Raw genomic sequence first — 19422 nt, forward strand, 5'->3', positions numbered from 1 at the left:
TGAAAGGTCAATAATATGTACCACCAAACTGTGCCCCCTCCCCGATTAGCTCCCCGTTACTTTTAGTGGAGCTTTGGAGGTCCCGGGCCAGCGTCTCCTGCAGCCGCGTGTTGAGGAGAAATGGCGCCTGTGAGCCGCGCGGCTAAGCTCCGCCCCTTCCCGACGCGCTTCAACCCGCCAAATTTGAAAAATGAAAATGCCGGCGGGGGTCTGAAAAACGGTGCAGAGGCACCGAAAAGGCTTCTGCCGGCTTCCCAGGCCTCAGTAACTGCTGCCCAGGGCGCACCCCCCCCAGCACCCTGTGAGTGCCGATGGAGAAGTGTGTGGGAGCATGGAGCGCTGCGCTGTACCTCGTTACTGAAGTCTTCTGCCGTCCTGAAGTCTTCTGCCTTCTGCATGCTCACCCGGCTTCTGTCTTCTGTGAGGGGGGTGACGGCGCGGCTCCGGGAACAAGCAGCTAGGCGCACCAAGTGATCGAACCCTCTGGAGCTAATGGTGTCCAGTAGCCTAAGAAGCAGAGCCCTTAAACTAAGTAGAGGTAGGTCTGACTTCTCTCCCCTCAGTCCCACGATGCAGGGAGCCTGTAGCCAGCAGGACTCCCTGAAAATAAAAAACCTAACAAAAGTCTTTTCCAGAGAAACTCAGGAGAGCTCCCCTAGTGAGTGTCCTGTCAGTCCTGGGCAAAAAGTCTAACTGGGGTCTTGAGAAGGGGCATAGAGGGAGGAGCCAGTTCACACCCAGTTAAAGTCTTTTCGGTGTGCCCAAGCTCCTGCGGATCCCGTCTATACCCCATGGTCCTTTTGGAGTCCCCAGCATCCATTAGGACGTAAGAGAAAGGATTAAAATAAGAATTTACTTACCGATAATTCTATTTCTCGGAGTCCGTAGTGGATGCTGGGGTTCCTGAAAGGACCATGGGGAATAGCGGCTCCGCAGGAGACAGGGCACAAAAAAGTAAAGCTTTACTAGGTCAGGTGGTGTGCACTGGCTCCCCCCCCTATGACCCTCCTCCAGACTCCAGTTAGGTACTGTGCCCGGACGAGCATACACAATAAGGGAGGCATTTTGAATCCCGGGTAAGACTCATACCAGCCACACCAATCACACCGTACAACTTGTGATCTAAACCCAGTTAACAGTATGACAACAGAAAGGGCCTCTTAAAGATGGCTCCTTAACAATAACCCGAATTAGTTAACAATAACTATGTACAAGTATTGCAGATAATCCGCACTTGGGATGGGCGCCCAGCATCCACTACGGACTCCGAGAAATAGAATTATCGGTAAGTAAATTCTTATTTTCTCTATCGTCCTAAGTGGATGCTGGGGTTCCTGAAAGGACCATGGGGATTATACCAAAGCTCCCAAACGGGCGGGAGAGTGCGGATGACTCTGCAGCACCGAATGAGAGAACTCCAGGTCCTCCTTTGCCAGGGTATCAAATTTGTAAAATTTTACAAACGTGTTCTCCCCCGACCACGTAGCTGCTCGGCAGAGTTGTAATGCCGAGACCCCTCGGGCAGCCGCCCAAGATGAGCCCACCTTCCTTGTGGAGTGGGCTTTTACAGTTTTAGGCTGTGGCAGGCCTGCCACAGAATGTGCAAGTTGAATTGTGTTACAAATCCAACGAGCAATCGACTGCTTAGAAGCAGGTGCGCCCAACTTGTTGGGTGCATACAATATAAACAGCGAGTCAGATTTTCTGACTCCAGCCGTCCTTGCAATGTATATTTTTAAGGCTCTGACAACGTCCAACAACTTGGAGTCCTCCAAGTCGCTAGTGGCCGCAGGCACCACAATAGGTTGGTTCAGATGAAATGCTGATACCACTTTAGGGAGAAAATGCGGACGAGTCCGCAGTTCTGCCCTATCCGAATGGAAGATTAGATAAGGACTTTTATAAGATAAAGCCGCCAATTCAGATACTCTCCTGGCAGAGGCCAGGGCTAGTAACATAGTCACTTTCAATGTGAGATATTTCAAATCCACCTTTTTCAATGGTTCAAACCAATGGGATTTGAGGAAATCTAAAACTACATTTAGATCCCACGGTGCCACCGGAGGCACCACAGGAGGCTGTATATGCAGTACTCCCTTGACAAAAGTCTGGACCTCAGGGACAGAGGCCAATTCTTTTTGGAAGAATATTGACAGGGCCGAAATTTGAACCTTAATGGATCCCAATTTGAGACCCATAGATAATCCTGATTGCAGGAAATGTAGGAAACGACCCAGTTGGAATTCCTCCGTCGGAACCTTCCGATCCTCGCACCACGCTACATATTTTCGCCAAATGCGGTGATAATGTTTCACGGTGACTTCCTTCCGTGCCTTAATCAAGGTAGGAATGACTTCTTCTGGAATGCCTTTCCCTTTTAGGATCTGGCGTTCAACCGCCATGCCGTCAAACGCAGCCGCGGTAAGTCTTGAAAAAGACAGGGACCCTGCTGTAGCAGGTCCCTTCTCAGAGGTAGAGGCCACGGTTCGTCCGTGAGCATCTCTTGAAGTTCCGGATACCAAGTCCTTCTCGGCCAATCCGGAACCACTAGTATTGTTCTTACTCTTCTTTGCCGTATGATCTTCAATACCTTTGGTATGAGCGGCAGAGGAGGAAACACATACACTGACTGGTACACCCAAGGAGTTACCAGTGCGTCCACAGCTATTGCCTGTGGATCTCTTGACCTGGCGCAATATTTGTCCAGTTTCTTGTTGAGGCGAGACGCCATCATGTCTACAATTGGTCTTTCCCAACGGTCTATTAACATGTTGAAGACTTCTGGATGTAGACCCCACTCTCCCGGATGAAGATCGTGTCTGCTGAGGAAGTCTGCTTCCCAGTTGTCCACGCCCGGGATGAACACTGCTGACAGTGCTATCACGTGATTCTCCGCCCAGCGAAGAATCTTGGCAGCTTCTGCCATTGCACTCCTGCTTCTTGTGCCGCCCTGCCTGTTTACATGGGCGACCGCCGTGATGTTGTCCGACTGAATCAACACCGGCTTTCCTTGCAGGAGAAGTTCCGCCTGGCTTAGAGCATTGTAGATTGCTCTTAGTTCCAGAATGTTTATGTGAAGAGACTTTTCCAGACTCGTCCATACTCCCTGGAAGTTTCTTCCTTGTGTGACTGCTCCCCAGCCTCTCAGGCTGGCGTCCGTGGTCACCAGGATCCAATCCTGAATGCCGAATCTGCGGCCTTCTAATAGGTGAGCCTTCTGCAACCACCACAGAAGTGACACCCTTGTCTTTGGTGACAGGGTTATTCGCAGGTGCATCTGCAGATGCGACCCTGACCATTTGTCCAACAGATCCCTTTGGAATATTCTTGCATGGAATCTGCCGAATGGAATTGCTTCGTAAGAAGCCACCATTTTTCCCAGGACTCTTGTGCATTGATGTACTGACACTTTTCCTGGTTTTAGGAGGTTCCTGACCAGATCGGATAACTCCTTGGCTTTTTCCTCTGGAAGGAAAACCTTTTTCTGAACCGTGTCCAGAATCATTCCTAGGAACAGCAGACGAGTTGTCGGGATTAAATGGGATTTTGGAATATTCAGAATCCACCCGTGTTGTCTTAGCACCTCTTGAGATAGTGCTAAAGCTGTCTCCAGCTGTTCTCTGGACCTTGCCCTTATAAGGAGATCGTCCAAGTATGGGATAACTAATACGCCTTTTCTTCGAAGAAGAATCATCATCTCGGCCATTACCTTGGTAAAGACCCGAGGCGCCGTGGACAATCCGAACGGCAGCGTCTGAAACTGATAGTGACAGTTTTGAACAATGAACCTGAGGTACCCCTGGTGTGCGGGGTAAATCGGAACGTGTAGATACGCATCCTTGATGTCCAAGGATACCATAAAGTCCCCTTCTTCCAGGTTCGCTATCACTGCTCTGAGTGACTCCATCTTGAACTTGAACTTTTTTATGTAGAGGTTCAAGGACTTCAGATTTAGAATAGGCCTTACCGAGCCATCCGGCTTCGGTACCACAAATAGAGTGGAATAATACCCCTTTCCTTGTTGTAATAGGGGTACTTTGACTATCACCTGCTGAGCGTACAGCTTGTGAATGGCTTCCAACACCCTCTCCCTTTCGGAAGAGACGGTTGGTAAGGCAGACTTCAGGAAACGATGAGGAGGATCCGTCTCTAATTCCAACCTGTACCCCTGAGATATTATCTGCAGGATCCAGGGGTCTACCTGCGAGTGAGCCCACTGCGCGCTGTAATTTTTGAGACGGCCCCCCACTGTCCCCGAGTCCGCTTGAGAGGCCCCAGCGTCATGCTGAGGTTTTTGCAGGAGCCGGGGAGGGCTTCTGTTCCTGGGAAGGAGCTGCCTGTTGGTGTCTCTTCCCTCTTCCTCTGCCTCGTGGCAGGTACGACAAGCCCTTTGCTCTCTTATTTTTGTAGGAGCGAAAAGGCTGCGGTTGAAAGGTCGGTGCCTTTCTCTGTTGGGGAGTGACTTGAGGTAAAAAAGTGGATTTCCCGGCAGTAGCCGTGGCCACCAAGTCTGATAGACCAACTCCAAATAACTCCTCCCCTTTATACGGCAAAACCTCCATGTGACGTTTTGAATCCGCATCGCCTGTCCACTGTCGTGTCCATAAGGCTCTTCTGGCTGAAATGGACATAGCACTCACCCGAGATGCCAGTGTGCAAATATCCCTCTGTGCATCACGCATATAGATAAATGCATCCTTTATTTGTTCTAACGACAGTAAAACATTGTCCCTATCTAGGGTATCAATATTTTCAATCAGGGATTCTGACCAAACTACTCCAGCACTGCACATCCAGGCAGTTGCTATAGCTGGTCGTAGTATAACACCTGCATGTGTGTATATATTCTTTTGAATAACTTCCATCTTTCTATCTGATGGATCCTTAAGTGCGGCCGTCTCAGGAGAGGGTAACGCCACTTGTTTGGATAAGCGTGTGAGCGCCTTGTCCACCTTAGGGGGTGTTTCCCAGCGCGCCCTAACCTCTGGCGGGAAAGGGTATAATGCCAATAACTTTTTTGAAATTATCAACTTTTTATCAGGAGCAACCCACGCTTCATCACACACGTCATTTAATTCTTCTGATTCAGGAAAAACTGTTTGTAGTTTTTTCACACCATACATAATACCCTGTTTTACGGTATCTGTAGTATCAGCTAAATGTAACGTCTCCTTCATTGCCAAAATCATATAACGTGTGGCCCTACTGGAAAATACGTTTGAATTTCTACCGTCGTCACTGGAATCAGTGCCCGTGTCTGGGTCTGTGTCGACCGACTGAGGCAAAGGGCGTTTTACAGCCCCTGACGGTGTTTGAGGCGCCTGGACAGGCATTAATTGATTGTCCGGCCGCCTCATGTCCTCAACTGACTGTTTAAGGGAAGATAAACCATCACGTAATTCCACAAATAAAGGCATCCATTCTGGTGTCGACCCCCTGGGGGGTGACATCTGCATATTTGGCAATTGCTCCGCCTCCACACCAATATCGTCCTCATACATGTCGACACCACGTACCGACACACACCGCAAACTCACAGGGAATGCTCTAATGAAGACAGGACCCACTAGCCCTTTTGGGGAGACAGAGGGAGAGTCTGCCAGCACACACCACAAAGCGCTATATATACAAGGGATATCCTTATATTAAGTGCTCCCTTATAGCTGCTTTAATATATATATATATAGCCATTAATGTGCCCCCCCTCTCTGAGAGACCTGGGAGCCGTTCTGACCAGCGGAGCTGTGACAGAAAATGGCGCCGTGTGCTGAGGAGATAGGCCCCGCCCCTTTTTCGGCGGGTTCTTCTCCCGCTATTTTTCCAGTCAGGCAGGGGTTAAATATCTCCATATAGCCCCTATGGGCTATATGTGAGGTATTTTTAGCCTTGTATAAGGTTTATATTTGCCTCTCAGAGCGCCCCCCCCCAGCGCTCTGCACCCTCAGTGACTGCCCAGTGAAGTGTGCTGAGAGGAAAATGGCGCACAGCTGCAGTGCTGTGCGCTACCTTATGAAGACTGAGGAGTCTTCAGCCGCCGGTTTCCGGACCTCTTCACGCTTCAGCATCTGCAAGGGGGTCGGCGGCGCGGCTCCGGGACCGGACTCCACGGCTGGGCCTGTGTTCGATCCCTCTGGAGCTAATGGTGTCCAGTAGCCAAGCAGCAAATCCACTCTGCATGCAGGTGAGTTTACTACTTTCCCCCTAAGTCCCACGTTGCAGTGATCCTGTTGCCAGCAGGACTCACTGTAAAGAAAAAAACCTAAACTAAACTTTCTCTAAGCAGCTCTTTAGGAGAGCCACCTAGATTGCACCCTTCTCGTTCGGGCACAAAATCTAACTGGAGTCTGGAGGAGGGTCATAGGGGGGGGAGCCAGTGCACACCACCTGACCTAGTAAAGCTTTACTTTTTTGTGCCCTGTCTCCTGCGGAGCCGCTATTCCCCATGGTCCTTTCAGGAACCCCAGCATCCACTTAGGACGATAGAGAAATAACGTTTGAGATAAAAATATGGTAAAAAAAGGGGCAGACTAGATAGGCCAAGTGGTTCTTATCTGCTGTCAAATTCTATGTTTCTACGCAACATTTTGGGCCTTTATTGGTTCATCGTCGGGCAGTACAGTTAAGGGCCGAAATGTTGCATAACCTGGCTTGGTGACTATTATGCTGCTGGAAGCTGTTTTTGCCCACTGAGTTCTGATACTCGATTTGTGTATGTATATATACATATTATATATATATATATATATATATATATATATATATAAATTGTGTGAAGGCAGACTTCAGGGCAACCGATGGAGAGCACACTCCGACGATGCAGTCTTTTCAGGGGGAGGAGTTTAATTTTCAGCACCAATTTTGAAAGGGCACAGGTTCCTTATGCCACTCACTTAACCCAGCATTTCTAGTGGATGAAGGAAAAATACACATACAGTATAATACACAGCCAAATCATTTTAATCATTACTGCCTCACAGCACTGAGGTCATGGGTCCGATTCCCACCATGGCCTTAACTGTGTGGAGTTTGTATAGTCTCACCGTGCTTGAGTGGGTTTCCTCCGGGTGCTCCGGTTTCCTCCCACATTCCAAAAATATACTGGAAGGTTAATTGGCTCCCAAGAAAATTAACCATAGCGTGAATGTGTGTGTACATGTGGTAGGGAATACTGGAGCAGATGTATTAACCTGGAGAAGGAAATGATAAACCAGCCAGTCAGCTCCAATATGTAAATTAACAGGCGCTAATTGGCTGGTGCGTTTATCACCTTGCACTTATCACTGGTTTATCACTTCCTTATGCCGTCTCCAAGCTTAATACATCTGCCCCATAGATTGTAAGCTCCACTGTGGCAGGGACTGATGTGAATGGCCAAATATTCTTTGTAAAGTGCTGCGGAATATGTGTGAGCTATATAAATAACTAGTAGTAATAATAATTGGTAATAATTTTAACCACATGCTGTTACCCACCAAAACAACTCTAACATGCCAAGGTATACTGCTGTAAGTTGCAAAATGGAGCCACCGTGGATCGGACTTGATGTTTCAATACATACCACAGATGTTTGAATAAATGTAGAGGTGGTGAATTTGGAAGCCAGGGCAATACACTGAACCCCTTAAACAATTTGTGCAGTGTGGCAGGGCGCAGCACACTAACTGTAAGAGGCAATTTCCATCGCAAAAACAGGATTTTGATACCTACCGGTAAATCCTTTTCTCCTAGTCCGTAGAGGATGCTGGGGTCTACTTCATGACCATGGGGTATAGACGGTTCCGCAGGAGCCATGGGCACTCTTAAGACTTTTCAATGGGTGTGAACTGGCTCCTCCCTCTATGCCCTTTTTCCAGACCTCAGTTATAGGAACTGTGCCCAGGGAGACGGACATTTTGAGGAAAGGATTTACTTTAAACTAATGGTGAGATACATACCAGCTCACACCTCAACCATGCCGCACAACATAACACACGCCAACAGGCATGAATCAATTACAGCAACATGCTGAAAACTAATATAACACAACTTGTGTAACTCTAATAACAAAACTGCAGGTAAAGTACGCACTGGGACGGGCGCCCAGCATCCTCTACGGACTAGGAGAAAAGGATTTACCGGTAGGTATCAAAATCCTGTTTTCTCATATGTCCTAAAGGATGCTGGGGTCCACTTTATGACCATGGGGTTTATACCAAAGCTCCAGTACGGGCGGGAGAGTGCGGATGACCCTGCAGCACCGATTGACCGAACTTGAGGTCTTCATCGGCCAAGGTGTCAAACTTGTAGAATTTTGCAAATGTGTTTGACCCCGACCAAGTAGCTGCTCGGCAAAGTTGCAATGCCGAGATCCCCCGGGCAGCCGCCCAGGATGAGCCCACCTTCCTAGTGGAATGGGCCTTCACCGACGTCGGTAACGGCAATCCAGCCGTAGTATGAGCGTGCTGAATCGTACCTCTGATCCAACGCCCAATAGTCTGCTTGGAAGCAGGACACCCAATCTTGTTGGGAGCATACAGGACAAACAACGACTCTGTTTTCCGTATTCGAGCTGTTCTAGCGACATAAATCTTCAAAGCCCTAACCACATCTAGAGACTTTGACTCAGTGAACGTGTCAGTAACTACTGGCACCACAATAGGTTGGTTTATGTGGAAAGATGAAACCACCTTTGGAAGAAAATGTTGACGAGTTCTCAACTCTGCCCTATCTTCATGGAAGATCAGGTAAGGGCTCTTGTGAGACAAAGCCCCCAATTCAGACACCCGCCGTGCAGATGCCAATGCCAAAAACATCACCACTTTCCAAGTGAGAAACTTCAACTCTCTCTCTTGTAGAGGCTCAAACCAATCCGATTGAAGGAACTGCAACACCACATTAAGGTCCCATGGTGCCACTGGAGGCACAAATGGAGGCTGGATGTGCAGAACCCCTTTCACGAAGGTCAGAACCTCTGGAAGAGAGGCCAATTGTTTTTGGAAGAACACTGACAAGGCCGAAATCTGGACCTTGATTGACCCCAATCGGAGGCCCGCCTCCACACCAGCCTGCAGAAAATGGAGAAAACGTTCCAACTGAAACTTTTCCGTAGGAGCCTTCTTGGATTCACACCAAGACACATATTTTCTCCAAATACGGTGGTAATGTTTCAACATTACTCCTTTCCTGGCCTGAATAAGGGTGGGGATGACTTCCTTGGGAATACCCTTTCGGGCTAGGATCCAGCGCTCAAGAACCATGCCGTCAAATGTAGCCGCTGTAAGTCTTGATACATGCACGGCCCCTGCTGCAGCAGGTCCTCGCGAAGAGGACGAAGCCGAGGATCTTCTATGAGCAACTCCTGAAGATCTGGGTACCAAGCCCTCATTGGCCAGTCTGGGGCAATGAAGATTGCTCAAACACTTTTGGGATCAGCGGAAGTGGAGGGAAGACATACACCAACCGGAACACCCACTGGGCCACGAGCGCATCCACTGCTATTGCTTGAGGGTCTTTCAACCTGGAACAATATTTTTGAAGCTTCTTGTTGAGACGAGATGCCATCATGTCTACTTGAGGAACTCCCCAAAGACTTGTCACCTCTGCGAATACTTCTTGGTGGAAGCCCCACTCTCCTGGATGGAGATCGTGTCTGCTGAGGAAGTCTGCTTCCCAGTTGTCTACTCCCGGAATGAAAATTGCCGACAGAGCCTTTACATGTCTTTCTGCCCAGAGGAGGATCTTCGTCACCTCTGCCATTGCCGCTCTGCTTTTCGTTCCGCCCTGCCTGTTTATGTACGCGACTGCTGTTACATTGTCCGACTGGATCTGCACGGAATGATCTTGAAGAAGATGTACCGCTTGTTGAAGGCTCTCAATTCCAGCACGTTTATGTGAAGGCAGGCTTCCTGACTTGACCATTTTCCTTGGAAGTTTTCCCCCTGAGTGACAGCTCCCTAGCCTCGGAGACTTGCATCCGTGGTTACCAGGACCCAGTCCTGAATCCCGAACCTGCGTCCCTCTAGTAGGTGAGAACTGTGTAGCCACCACAGGAGCGAAATCCTGGCTTTTGACGACAGGATTATCTTCCGGTACATGTGTAGGTGGGATCCCGACCACTTGTCCAACAGGTCCCACTGGAATACCCTGGCATGGAACCTGCCAGAATGTATGGCCTCGTAGGCCGCCACCATCTTCTCCAACAACTAAATGCACTGATGGATCGACACACTTGATGGTCTCAATATGTTTTACCATTCTCTGGATTTCCAGAGCCTTTTCCACCGGAAGAAATACTCTCTGAACTTCTGTGTCCAGAATCATCCCGAGAAAAGACAATCTTGTCGTCGGTTCCAACTGTGACTTTGGATAATTTATTATCCAACCGTGTTGTTGGGAGTATTGACAGGGAGAGTGTGATGTTTTGTAACAACTGCTCCCTGGATCTCGCCTTTATCAGGAGATCGTCTAGATAAGGAATTATATTGACTCCTTTTTGACGCAGGAGAACCATCATCTCCGCCATCACCTTGGTGAATACCCTCGGTGCCGTGGATAGACCAAAAGGTAACATCTGGAACTGGTAGTGGCAATCCTGAACCGCAAATCTCAGATAAGCCTGGTGAGGAGGATAAATGGGAACATGCAGGTAAGCATCTTTTATGTCTACCGACACCATGTAGTCCCCATCCTCCAGACTGGAAATCCCTGCCCTCAGTGATTCCATTTTGAACTTGAATCGTTTCAAGTAGAGAGTCAGATATTTTAGGTTTAGGATCGGTCTGACCAAGCCGTCCGGCTTCGGAACTACAAAAGGGCTTGAATAAAACCCCTCCCCTTGTTGTGACAACGGTACCAGGATTATGACCTGATCCTGACATAATTTTTGGATTGCCGCTGTTACTGCTTCCCTTTCTGGAAGAGAAGCTGTCAAGGTCGATTTGAAAAATCGGCATGGGGGAACGTCTTGAAACACCAGCTTGTATCCCTGGGACACTATTTGCAACACCCAGGGATCCAGGCCAGGCAGAATCCAACCTTGGCTGAACAATTTGAGACGTGACCCCACCCGAGCGGGCCTCCCGCAAAGGAGCCCCAGCGTCATGCTGAAGAATTGGCAGAAGTAGGGGTAGACTTCTGCTCCTGGGAACCTGAAGCCGCTGTGGACTTCTTTCCCTTTCCCCTACCTGCAAAGAAGGGGGAACCTCTCGCTTTTTTGTATTTATTGGGCCGAAAGGACTGCATGTGCGGGTGATATGTCTTTTTTGCCGATGCAGGCGCAAAGGGCAAAAATGTCGACTTACCTGCGGTAGCCGCCGAGACTAACGCATCCAGTCCATCGCCAAATAAGGCCTCACCTTTATATGGGAGAGCCTCCATATTTCTTTTGGAATCCGCATCCGCGTTCCACTGGCGAATCCACAACGCCCGCCGAGCCGATACTGCCATGGTAGCGACTTGTGAACTCAAGAGTCCAATATCTTTCATCGCTTCTAGCATGTATGCGGCAGCGTCTTTGATATTCCCTAACTTAAGGAGTATCTCATCTTTATCAATCGTGTCAATTTCTGATGACACGCTTTCTGACCATTTTTCAATAGCGCGACTCACCCACGCGCAAGCAATTGTGGGCCTGAGCAGTGTACCATTGGCAACATAAATGGATTTCAATGTAGTTTCCATCTTTCGGTCTGCCGGCTCTTTTAGTGAAGCCGTGCCAGGTGCAGGGAGAACTACCTTCTTTGTCAACCTGGACAGTGCACTGTCTAACACGGGGGGTGACTCCCATTTTTTCCTGTCCTCCACCGGGAAAGGATAAGCTATCTGATTTCTCTTGGGTATACGAAATCTCTTTTTGGGATTCACCCACATCCCTTCAAAGAGAGTATTAAGCACGTGGGAAGAAGGAGGGAAAGTGACCTTAGATTTCTTTTCTTTATAGAAATAAGCCTTCTCCTGAGGTACAGGAGTGGCTTCCGTGACTTCCAGAACTTCCCTTATAGCTACAATCATATATTGTATATTTTTTGCCAATTTATGATCTATTTCTCTGGAGTCACTATCGTCAACACAAGAATCAGTGTCCGTGTCGGTATCAGTATTCACAATATTCGCAAATGGTCTCTTATGTGACCCAGAGGGGTCGCTTGCAGATGGAAGAACAGAGCCCTGAAAAATCACATCCTCCACAGATTTTCTCCAGCACTCAGCATGAGATTCAGACTTATCTAATCTCCTATTGATATGATGCATACTATCACGTATTTCTTTCACCCATGCAGGCTCTTGGTGTGCCGGCAGCGTCACCACATTACACTTCTGTGTCCCTAAAATAGTTTCCTCCGGGGAGGAACTCCCTGCCTCTGACATGTCTTACACAAGTGTACAACACACACACAGACACACTGGGACTTATAGGGGACAGACCCACAGTAAAATCTGTCAGAGGGACACAGCTTAGGAGCAGCCAGTTCACAACCCCAGCGCCAGTATCTAATGCCTGTGAACACAGAATGCCCACTGACATGCAGCGCTTTTTACACAGTAAAACACACTTGTAGAGCACCAAATTCGCTTGTGCTCCCCCCCCCCCCCCCCGTTTTGCACCCTGATACTTGTAGTCAGAAGTGAAGGAGGACCAGCGATGTTTCTGCAGCCTGAGGAGAGAGAAAATGGCACTGAGCAGTGTGCTGGCTGCCTGAGGAAGAAGCCCCGCCCCCACACTGGCACGTTTTTACCTCAGAAACTTTTCATAATATATATACTGGCGGGGGTAGGACTGTGCCTGGGCATCTTATACCCCCTTTTTGCCATTTTATAGTGGTGTTTTTGCTGCCCAGGGCGCCCCCCCCCCCCCCCCTGCAGTGCCTGTGTGTGTGGGCAGCAATGGCGCGATGCGCTCCTGCCTGCCGCGCTGTACCTCAGCCGTCACTTTTCTTGATAGAAGATCTGTCTTCTTCTACTCACCTGTCTTCTGGCTCTGTGAGGGGGGTGACGGCGTGCTGTGGGAGTGAGCATCTAGACACGGCTAGCGTTCAGTACCCTTCAGGAGCTAATGGTGTGCTGTCAGCCAGAAGCAGAGCCATGAAACTCTTCAGGAAGTTGGTTCCTACTTCTGCCCCCTCAGTCCCACGAAGCAGGGAGACTGTTGCCAGCAGTTCTCCCTGAAAATAAAAAACCTAACATAAGTCTTTTCAGAGAAACTCAGTAGAGCTCCCCTGGAGTGCATCCAGTCTGCCTGGGCACATTTCTAAAACTGAGGTCTGGAGGAGGGGCATAGAGGGAGGAGCCAGTTCACACCCATTGAAAAGTCTTAAGAGTGCCCATGGCTCCTGCGGAAACGTCTATACCCCATGGTCATGAAGTAGACGCCAGCATCCTCTAGGACGTATGAGAAATACAACTGCCATGAAAGGATGGACCAGGTCCCCAATGTTTAAGTAGGTGGCGTTTGTCTACACAAATGACCAGATGATGAGTTTCCCAACAGAACACTGGCAAAGCATCACACTCCTCCAATTTTATCTTCCCACAATGCATCCTGGTTTATTCTATTTCCAAGATAAACAATACCCACGTACCAGGTCGTCCGCATATTGCAGCAGAATACAGTATTCATTGGATCAGGCAACCTTCTTACATTGATTCAAGGTCCAGTTAGGATGCTTGTGTGTCCTGTTGTAGGCACTTTCAACAGTGGAGGTTAGCGTGGGTACTTTAAAGGGGGGTACACACGGAGCGATGTTCAGCTAATTTCTAAGCAATCTGACTAGATTGCATAGAACATCGCTCCGTGTGTAGGAGTGCCGGCAGTCCCGCGCGTCGCTATCGCCGGTGCTAGATTGGCCTGCATGCAGGCACAATCTAGCAGGTCGCTCATTTCACCGCTGGATGAAATGAGTGGCCCCCCTCGCTCAGCACATTGCGCTGTGCTGAGTGGGGGGAGAGATGTGTGCTGAGCGGTCTGTGCTAGACTTCTCAGCACACATCTCTGGGGAAATCTCCCTGTCAGTATGGCCCTTAACTGGACTGAGGCTACACAGCTCCATATGCAGCAGGGTTCGATGTTATGACACATTACTTTCATCACAGTCATTCAAATTTTTGCCAGTGACCCTTCTTTTGATTTGTACCAGATGAGTCTATCTCTCACTTTGATGGCTCTCAGCCACCCAATAAATACCCTGTTGGTGGTTTGTGGTTTTTCCTCCACTGTCAGTAGGTACTCATCGTGGCTGACCTTGAGTAACCCACATGCCTTGCTGCTTTGGAAATGCTCTGACCCAAACATTTGGCTATATGAATTTGATTCTTATCAAAGTTACTTATGTCTTTACACCTGCTTGTATGTACTGCATTCAACAACTACCGTTGTTAGAATTTAGTTGAAGTCACATGGGAATGGACATTATGTTTTGGGTGTATAAAATAATCAGGGATTGGTTAGTTGGGTGAAAAAGTAAACTTGATCTTGGAGAACTCACCTTGATTCGATAAGACGCTTAGCAGCTTCTGCATATTTAAAGAGCAGACGCTTAGCTTCTTCCCGATGCTTTATGCGTGACAACCTGAAAGAGGGAAGAAAAAAAATAGATTATCGTCTCCCAAAAAAAAAAAAAAAAAAAAGGTATGTATCAAATAAAGAGCAGAAATCTAATACCCATTCCCAAACATAAACATGAGCCTGACTATCATCACCTTATAGGGACATCATTCATAATTTCTCTGAACATAGATGGAGATACTGCTAGGTCGCAAACACTGGGAAGGAGGGGGTCAGGCCCTCGATCAAGGACTTTCCTTTCCATTAGCCAACGGTTAAAGGACTCCCGGGGTGGGTCAATACCTAGAGGGGGTTTAAAAAAAAAAATATAAATATGGTTATATTTTTGGCAACTGTATTTGAAAGAAAATGCACATTTTCCTTCTATGTTTGGAACATTTTGCAAAAGGAAATGGTGGTACGAGTTAATCTGGTCATAATTCTCTATAATGTAAGCTCTTGTGTGCAGGGTCCTCTCTCCTTCTGTGCCATTACATAAGTTGTGGACTTTAATTATATATACCTGTATCTCTTTTTCCAAACAGTGCCCCAACTTTCCAAGATTCATACAAGTAGCACTGAGATTTTGACTCCAGTGGCGAAAGCTGAAAGAACAGGTAGTAGACAGCAGGACAGTATTGCCTGTTGTAATTCTGGGGGCACAGTCTCGATATTGAATATATCCCGGTCAGTCAGGACTTGGTCCCGATGGTACGACCTACTTCACACTGCTGTTTGTGAATGGGGTGCTGCCTGCATATTACAGTGAGCTTTAAATGTATGGGAAAGGTTGGAGAGCATCCTACCACTGGCTAAAATGAGGACCATGGTCACTCCAGTGAAGTGGATTGGAAACTTTCTCTAGAAATCCTGCATTTTCTCCTGTGTTACTACCACTTAAAATATAGTTTAACATTGCTGACCCAAATAAGGAAAGGAACTGCTCTAACATGAAGTTTAGGCCAAAGGTTTGTCCAAATATATATTGCATGCATATGGCTTAGATAAATAAACCTAATTAAATCAAAATGTACTTAATCATTAGTGGAAACGTTATTTCTAGTTGCTCACATTAAATGAGAACTTGCTCAATAGATGGAGAAAACAATTTTCTGCAGCCCAAATCCACCCTTAAGCTAAAAATACATGACAGCAGGCACTGTAGTCAGAAAACTCTTCAAGAGATATTATAAATCGACTAATTTATTAATTATTTATTTACTACCAGTTATTTATATAGCGCACACATATTCCGCAGCGCTTTACATAGAGTATTTGGCCATACACATCAGTCCCTGCCCCAGTGGATTTCTTTTAGTTTGTGGAACAATAGAAATGTAATAATAAGAATTTACTTACCGATAATTCTATTTCTCATAGTCCGTAGTGGATGCTGGGGACTCCGAAAGGACCATGGGGGAATAGCGGCTCCGCAGGAGACTGGGCACAAAAGTAAAAGCTTTAAGACTACCTGGTGTGCACTGGCTCCTCCCCCCATGACCCTCCTCCAAGCCTCAGTTAGGATACTGTGCCCGGACGAGCGTACACAATAAGGAAGGATTTTGAATCCCGGGTAAGACTCATACCAGCCACACCAATCACACCGTACAACTTGTGATCTGAACCCAGTTAACAGCATGATAACAGAGGAGCCTCTGAAAAGATGGCTCACAACAATAATAACCCGATTTTTGTAACTATGTACAAGTATTGCAGACAATCCGCACTTGGGATGGGCGCCCAGCATCCACTACGGACTATGAGAAATAGAATTATCGGTAAGTAAATTCTTATTTTCTCTGACGTCCTAGTGGATGCTGGGGACTCCGAAAGGACCATGGGGATTATACCAAAGCTCCAAAACGGGCGGGAGAGTGCGGATGACTCTGCAGCACCGAATGAGAGAACTCCAGGTCCTCCTCAGCCAGGGTATCAAATTTGTAGAATTTAGCAAACGTGTTTGCCCCTGACCAAGTAGCTGCTCGGCAAAGTTGTAAAGCCGAGACCCCTCGGGCAGCCGCCCAAGATGAGCCCACTTTCCGTGTGGAATGGGCTTTTACAGATTTTGGCTGTGGCAGGCCTGCCACAGAATGTGCAAGCTGAATTGTACTACAAATCCAATGAGCAATAGTCTGCTTAGAAGCAGGAGCACCCAGCTTGTTGGGTGCATACAGGATAAACAGCGAGTCAGATTTTCTGACTCCAGCCGTCCTGGAAACATATATTTTCAGGGCCCTGACTACGTCCAGCAACTTGGAATCCTCCAAGTCCCTAGTAGCCGCAGGCACCACAATAGGCTGGTTTAAGTGAAATGCTGAAACCACCTTAGGGAGAAATTGAGGACGAGTCCTCAATTCTGCCCTGTCCGTATGAAAAATTAGGTAAGGGCTTTTATAGGATAAAGCCGCCAATTCTGAGACACGCCTGGCTGAGGCCAGGGCTAACAGCATTACCACTTTCCATGTGAGATATTTTAAGTCCACAGTGGTGAGTGGTTCAAACCAATGTGATTTTAGGAACCCCAAAACTACATTGAGATCCCAAGGTGCCACTGGAGGCACAAAAGGAGGCTGTATATGCAGTACCCCCTTGACAAACGTCTGAACTTCAGGAACTGAAGCTAGTTCTTTTTGGAAGAATATTGACAGGGCCGAAATTTGAACCTTAATGGACCCTAATTTTAGGCCCATAGACAGTCCTGTTTGCAGGAAATGCAGGAAACGACCCAGTTGAAATTCCTCTGTAGGGGCCTTCCTGGCCTCACACCACGCAACATATTTACGCCAAATACGGTGATAATGTTGCACAGTTACATCCTTCCTGGCTTTGATCAGGGTAGGGATGACTTCATCCGGAATGCCTTTTTCCTTCAGGATCCGGCGTTCAACCGCCATGCCGTCAAACGCAGCCGCGGTAAGTCTTGGAACAGACATGGTCCTTGCTGGAGCAGGTCCTTTCTTAGAGGTAGAGGCCACGGGTCTTCCGTGAGCATCTCTTAAAGTTCCGGGTACCAAGTCCTTCTTGGCCAATCCGGAGCCACGAGTATAGTCCTTACTCCTCTCCTTCTTATGATTCTCAGTACCTTGGGTATGAGAGGCAGAGGAGGGAACACATACACTGACTGGTACACCGACGGTGTTACCAGAGCGTCCACAGCTATTGCCTGAGGGTCCCTTGACCTGGCGCAATATCTGTCCAGTTTTTTGGTGAGGCGGGACGCCATCATGTCCACCTTTGGTTTTTCCCAACGGTTCACAATCATGTGGAAGACTTCTGGGTGAAGTCCCCACTCCCCCGGGTGGAGATCGTGTCTGCTGAGGAAGTCTGCTTCCCAGTTGTCCACTCCCGGAATGAACACTGCTGACAGTGCTATCACATGATTTTCCGCCCAGCGAAGAATCCTTGCAACTTCCGTCATTGCCCTCCTGCTTCTTGTGCCGCCCTGTCTGTTTACGTGGGCGACTGCCGTGATGTTGTCCGACTGGATCAGCACCGGCTGACCCTGAAGCAGAGGCCTTGCCTGACTTAGGGCATTGTAAATGGCCCTTAGTTCCAGGATATTTATGTGAAGTGACGTTTCCATGCTTGACCACAAGCCCTGGAAATTTCTTCCCTGTGTGACTGCTCCCCAGCCTCTCAGGCTGGCATCCGTGGTCACCAGGACCCAGTCCTGAATGCCGAATCTGCGGCCCTCTAGAAGATGAGCACTCTGCAACCACCACAGGAGAGACACCCTTGTCCTTGGAGACAGGGTTATCCGCTGATGCATTTGAAGATGCGATCCGGACCATTTGTCCAGCAGATCCCACTGAAAAGTTCTTGCGTGGAATCTGCCGAATGGAATCGCTTCGTAAGAAGCCACCATTTTTCCCAGGACCCTTGTGCATTGATGCACTGACACTTGGCCTGGTTTTAGGAGGTTCCTGACTAGGTCGGATAACTCCCTGGCTTTCTCCTCCGGGAGAAACACCTTTTTCTGTACTGTGTCCAGAATAATCCCTAGGAACAGCAGACGTGTCGTCGGAATCAGCTGCGATTTTGGAATATTTAGAATCCATCCGTGCTGTCGTAGTACTACTTGAGATAGTGCTACTCCGACCTCTAACTGTTCTCTGGACCTTGCCCTTATCAGGAGATCATCCAAGTAAGGGATAATTAAGACGCCTTTTCTTCGAAGAAGAATCATCATTTCGGCCATTACCTTGGTAAAGACCCGGGGTGCCGTGGACAATCCAAACGGCAGCGTCTGAAACTGATAGTGACAGTTCTGTACCACAAACCTGAGGTACCCTTGGTGAGAAGGGCAAATTGGGACATGGAGGTAAGCATCCTTGATGTCCAGAGACACCATATAGTCCCCTTCTTCCAGGTTCGCTATCACTGCTCTGAGTGATTCCATCTTGAATTTGAACCTTTGTATGTAAGTGTTCAAGGATTTCAGATTTAAAATAGGTCTCACCGAGCCGTCCGGCTTCGGTACCACAAACAGCGTGGAATAATACCCCTTTCCCTGTTGTAGGAGGGGTACCTTGATTATCACCTGCTGGGAATACAGCTTGTGAATGGCTTCCAATACCGCCTCCCTGTCGGGGGGAGACTTTGGTAAAGCAGACTTCAGGAACTGGCGAGGGGGAGACGTCTCGAATTCCAATTTGTACCCCTGAGATACTACCTGCAGGATCCAGGGGTCCACTTGCGAGTGAGCCCACTGCGCGCTGAAATTCTTGAGACGGGCCCCCACCGTGCCTGAGTCCACTTGTAAGGCCCCAGCGTCATGCTGAGGACTTGGCAGAAGCGGGGGAGGGCTTCTGTTCCTGGGAAGAGGCTGTCTGCTGCAGTCTTTTTCCCCTTCCTCTGCCCCGGGGCAGATACGAGTGGCCTTTTGCCCGCTTGCCCTTATGCGG

The 19422-nt window shown here is 48.3% G+C and overlaps 1 protein-coding gene across 7 annotated transcripts in view; it reads right to left on the bottom strand.

Annotated features, from left to right (window-relative positions):
- The window catches only part of PCIF1 (phosphorylated CTD interacting factor 1), a 216138-nt gene that overhangs the window by 111869 nt on the left and 84847 nt on the right, over positions 1-19422 (bottom strand). For all 7 annotated transcript variants that reach the window (XM_063960476.1, XM_063960475.1, XM_063960472.1 and 4 more), the window contains exons 7-8: positions 14674-14821; positions 14460-14543 (exon numbers count right to left, since the gene is read on the bottom strand). In XM_063960476.1, the coding sequence (XP_063816546.1) occupies positions 14460-14543; positions 14674-14821 (232 nt within the window). The remainder of the gene's footprint in view (positions 1-14459; positions 14544-14673; positions 14822-19422) is intronic.

This window comes from Pseudophryne corroboree, chromosome 3 (assembly GCF_028390025.1).
Source record: "Pseudophryne corroboree isolate aPseCor3 chromosome 3, aPseCor3.hap2, whole genome shotgun sequence".
NCBI classification, from domain to species: Eukaryota; Metazoa; Chordata; class Amphibia; order Anura; family Myobatrachidae; genus Pseudophryne; species Pseudophryne corroboree.